We start from the raw sequence: 4,872 nt of genomic DNA, 5'->3' as shown, positions 1-4,872 counted from the left end.
ATCGGGGAAATGTTGTTTAAGATGTTTTGTTTTGCAGACCTGGCAAAGAGCAAATCAACAGAACACTTCTGAAAAGGTGTATGACAACATTCACATCACAGTCATATTTTTAAATCTCCTGTCAGCTTTTAGCACTGAGTTCATGTAGCATCTCCACACAAATTACAGTTGGCTGCCACCCCCCATTGAAATCTTACCCATAAAGTTGTGCAATGTGTGTTCCCTGACCAGCTTGCCACCGGACCAAAAACTTGTCTTCAGGAAACCCTGATATTTGTTTTATTGTATTTGTTGTCACCCATGCAATTTAGTAAACATTGCCGAAAATGACTGCTGTTGATCAGATGATTGATTACCTCTGACCTAGGACTGCAAAGCTCCTGGGACAGGAGAGAGGGTCGAAGGAAAGGCCACCACTGGCACATGGCCCTGGTTTGTCCTCATGGAAGAGTTTTTGGGACAGAGGCCGTCAATAAACCCCCCTGTCCTAATTGCCTCCATTCCTGAGGACAAACCAGGGCCAAGTGCTGCGGGCACGCAGCAAGTGGAGGAGGAGGAGGAGGAGGAGGAGGAGGAAGGCCGAAAGAGGAAGAGGAGAGGAGCGGATGACCTCCTCACCTTAATTAAGGAGGATATGCGGCTGCAGAGAGAGGCATAGGAGAGGAGAGCGGAGGAGAGCCGCACCAATATGAACCAGCTCTTTTCCCTGTTAGAGTGGATGATTGAGAGGCCCTAATTTATTTTGAATATGTTTTCATTATATTGTTATGGCAGTTTATGATTTATATTTGTAAATTTCGTACCTAATTTATTTTTGAGCATTATTTGTACAGACTTTTTCTATGTTTATAAAGTAAATTATTTTCATATTCAAGAGACAAGGGACTGGATATTCTCTTTTATTGAAGGTGCAGTGAGAACGATTATCAATATTTACATGTGGGCAGTCTATACATTTACAGATATGTACATTTGTACGGCAGAAATGACCATGCTATTACACAACTAACACAAATGATTAGATTAAATTATGTACAATTTACAAATAATAACAAATTCAAATATGTACAGTTATTAACTGAGCAGGAGTCCCTGGCAGTGCTGCTGGGCTGGATAGGATGCCACAATAAAGACCCTGGTGTCTTCTGTCTGTCAGTGGGACATTGATTGGAGGTGCATGCCTCCACTGTCCACCACATCGTCCATCAACTGGGTTTGCAGGGCTGACTTGATCGACGGCTGCCATGTCACTAAGAATATTTTTTAAAAAGAGGCAAGAATGAAACAGTGCAAACAAAACTACTTCACAAGCTCTCATTAAGATAAAAGAATTCCCCCCACAAACATTTCAACAAACAAAGCTGTTTACAGAACACTTTAAATAGGAATACGCTCAATGATAGAGTGTGCCCTGGAATGATAGCTGTTAAAAGCGCTGGGCTCCCACACCTTGCACCGGCCGCTTGTAGGGAGTGATGAGGGGGAGTGGTCGTTGGAGGCAGGGGTACCCACCATCTGCGAGGATGAAGTGCTCTGGAGGAGGGTAGATCGCCTGCCTGTACAGTGGGCTGTGCCGGAGTAGCCTGGAGTCATGCACCGACCCCGGCCAGCCCACGTACGTGTCGATAAAGCGGCCCTGATGGTCACAAACTGCCTGATGTATTATTGAGTAAAACAGTTTTCTGTTCTTGTAACAGTGACCATCAGGGCCACTTGGTGGCTTGATCCTGATATGGCAGCCGTCGATTGCTCCTGCAGCTTTCCTGAAGGCTGCGTGTCTTGCCAGCCCTGCAAACCAATGAGTTACTGCCGCCAGATCTTCTGCGGTCTTTGGGAGGCAGATGACCTTGTGGCGAACGGCCACCACCTCCGCAGTAACTCGATGGACGATGCGGTGGACAGTGGAGCGAGGCATCCCGAACACCCTCGAGACCACCCTGTATGATGCCCCACTTGCCAGCCAGAAGAGGAACACCAAGGTCTCGATTGTGGCACCCCATCCATGTCTCCGCTCCTGTTGGAGGAGGTCCAGCAGCACTGCCAGAGACTCTCTGCTCAGCCTGAAGTCAGGTCTGGTGTCCCCCTGGCCGAAAAACCTCTCGAGCACAGGAACCGCCAGGTTTATCCTGCAGTACAGGTGTCTGGTCTGGATTAGGAAAGAAGGGGATAACATGAGAAGGGAAATGGTTAATTAAACAATAGCTGCATACTAGAAGTTCTGACTGTTAACTAGCTAATGATGATATTACTGTGGGTTTAAATAACAGATTTACCCCTCTACGGTCCTCTCTCTGCCGGAGATACACCAGCCGCCGGCCATGACGGCGGCGCTTCTCCTCTTCCTCCAGCATGAAATAAATAAACATAAATAAAAGTATCACCACTGGCTCCATAACTTCCCTTCTCTGGTCTTCTATTCACTTATCTTCTCTTCACTTCACTTCACTTCTCTTCACTTCACTTCACTTCACTTCTCTTCTTTTCTCTTCTCTTCTTTCTCACTTCCTTTGTCTGTCTGTACTTTCGCGGGCCTGGACGGCAGAAATCTTGACGTAAAGGTGAGGGCGTGAACATTTGGTGACGCAACCCGGAAATCCTCCGAAGGCCAGACTGTCTCATTTCACAACGGTTAATGCGGCCCTCGAACGTGCCTCCGAAGGACTCACCTCCGCAGACCGCAGAGGAGGCCGCGTCCTCCGAAGGATGCAGCCCCAGAATTGAGACACAGCTTGAGTCATCAGAGCAGGCAGTTCACTAACACAGAACACCTGATAAACATGTCAGAGAGAGAAACCAACGTTTTTAGCCCAACTTCTGCCCTCAAGTTCTGCCGCTACGCAGAGCAAGAAGAGGAAGACTGTGATGGAAAAGGCGGAGAGTTGAAAAAGCTGGATGAAGATACAAACACGAGTCAATCAATATTTGGGCTGCATTTCTGAGACAGCTGAAGGATTTGAAGGGTCTTCAAAGCGACGCCATGGTTACTGATTTTCTACTGGACAGGTAATCATGTCATTTCATTTATCTTTGTGTTCATGACTTTGTTCATCTATGACACAGCTAGCAATAACTTCGGCTAATGCTAGCAGCCGGCTAACGGCTTGTAGCTATGTTTATAGAGACCTGTGTACAGTCAGTTAGCTGGTAGCTCTCTATCAGACCTGTATAAAGTCTGTTAGCTGGTAGCTCAAGTGTGCACAATACACACTGCAGTAGGTACTAAGCACACATTAGTGATAGTGGCATCAACTCCTTGCATGGCTAGAAGAAATAACTGATTACATACGGGGCTGAAGGAAGAGTTATTATGATTGAAATCAAATGCACAGTGCTGTAAGATAATGAGAACCTTTGAATAAACTTCTGATTCTTTCTTCTAGGTATTGCGAAATATTTAACAAGAAGTCGAAAAAGTGGAGCCTGTACACAATGAAGGTGGATAAGGACTACAAGTACATCACAGACCTCCAGAGCACGATCCTGCACAGAAGGCTGACTGCAACTGTGGGGATGCCAAAGAAGAGAACCAGGAGGCCGGATGATCCACACCAACATGTTTACCTTCAACAGCCATTATTTTTATTTCCGTAATAAATACATTTTCTAATAAAAGTAAAAGTAAAACAACGCATTGATATTGCAATTATTTGTTTATAATGTTGTATGTTACTTGATATGAATTTAATTATTTTGCAATTTGAAGAGAGAAGGACAGTGTACATTTAAAGATTTATTTAACAAATGTATACACAGCACACTCAAGTATTTTTTTTTAAATGAAGATAAATATAAAATATATACAAAGGAACTAAAGGGTCACCATAAAAGTATTGTATGTAATCATGTCATAGTTGCATTCACTCTCAACTGAAACCTTTATACTGTCCATGTGGATCTGGGTAAGGGTCACAGATTTTCCAGATACAGTAACAAGGTATTACTTCTCTACTACCTGCACCAAGTGCTCCATGCTGCCAGACAACAACCTGTCTGTGCAGCATGGCGGAACTTTCTGTTTTCTTACTCTCGACCCGGGCCTTGTCCTCTCCGACCTGAGGTGCTTGGCTCAGGATCGTAATCAGCAGTCATCATGAGAGCTCTAACAAGCACAAAAAAATCACTGTGTTGTAGTTCCAACACGAAAATGAAGACTGTCAACAATGGTGAACGCTAATAAATATATAGGCACTGAAGCCGTCTAGTAACTAAACATCATGACATGCTAAATCAAAATAAACATGGCTAGCCAGGAGTTATTAGCCCGGCAGCAACAACTTACTCTGGCTGTATTCAGATGATAAAAACAGACACAAGTAAAGCTAACATGCAGGCTATGCTGTGCATTCTAACTAATTACATTATTTTTTTAATGTGGTAATATAAGCGGTTTACTTACATGGGAGTCAGACATGTTTTCCTTCGATGAAAATAAAGTTAATCGCTCGCCGCTCCACAGCTAGCTATCGTGACGTCATCCTCCAGCTGTAGTCTGCCACAGCGAGTTCATGTGTTTGGAGGCGTGTCCCTCCCCTCTCCCTACAGGCTGCCATGAAGTGAGGGGGAGGGCTCTGTTCGGCTGTGTGCTTTCAAAATCAAGCTAATTGCTGCGGCTTTCTCAGGATGTCCTACTCCAGCTTTAAAGTGCTTTGAGTGGTCAGAAGACTAAAGAAAGCACTATATAAACACAGTTTACGAACATAACAGCACCTAAAATACATTACTATGGCTTCTTTCCAATAGCATGAATAAGTAGACCAGTCAATCTGAGGTCTGTTCATTCCAAAGAGAATCTACATGATAGCCCATGTGCCTGCAAACCCCTCCCCTTCATAATATTTCATTTTTATCTCTTGTATGTTTCAAACATTTAAC

The 4,872-nt window shown here is 44.3% G+C and overlaps 1 protein-coding gene across 1 annotated transcript; it reads right to left on the bottom strand.

The window, feature by feature from the left end:
- Positions 1-893: 893 nt before the first annotated feature.
- LOC117813022 (putative nuclease HARBI1) lies at positions 894-3,389 on the bottom strand. The gene is made up of 3 exons (XM_034684063.1): positions 2,274-3,389; positions 1,450-2,146; positions 894-1,250 (listed from the first exon to the last, which is right to left on the bottom strand). Exons 1-3 carry the CDS (start codon positions 2,391-2,393, stop codon positions 1,153-1,155), a joined length of 915 nt encoding a protein of 304 aa, XP_034539954.1. The 5' UTR covers positions 2,394-3,389; the 3' UTR covers positions 894-1,152.
- Between the last annotated feature and the right edge of the window lie 1,483 nt (positions 3,390-4,872).

This window comes from Notolabrus celidotus, chromosome 5, assembly GCF_009762535.1.
Source record: "Notolabrus celidotus isolate fNotCel1 chromosome 5, fNotCel1.pri, whole genome shotgun sequence".
NCBI classification, from domain to species: domain Eukaryota; kingdom Metazoa; phylum Chordata; class Actinopteri; order Labriformes; family Labridae; genus Notolabrus; species Notolabrus celidotus.
The sequence above is the reverse complement of the archived record's forward strand: the minus strand, read 5'-3'. Positions and strand labels throughout refer to the sequence as shown.

Bases quoted from the DNA above. Each gene is read 5' to 3' on its own strand.
- LOC117813022 (XM_034684063.1), bottom strand. From the start codon at position 2,393: ATGGAGCCAGTGGTGATACTTTTATTTATGTTTATTTATTTCATGCTG. The intron at 2,147-2,273 runs GTAAATCTGTTA...TTCCTAATCCAG, and splicing joins AGAGAGAGGACCGTAGAGGG to ACCAGACACCTGTACTGCAG. The intron at 1,251-1,449 runs GTGTGGGAGCCC...AAATATTCTTAG, and splicing joins CTACAAGCGGCCGGTGCAAG to TGACATGGCAGCCGTCGATC.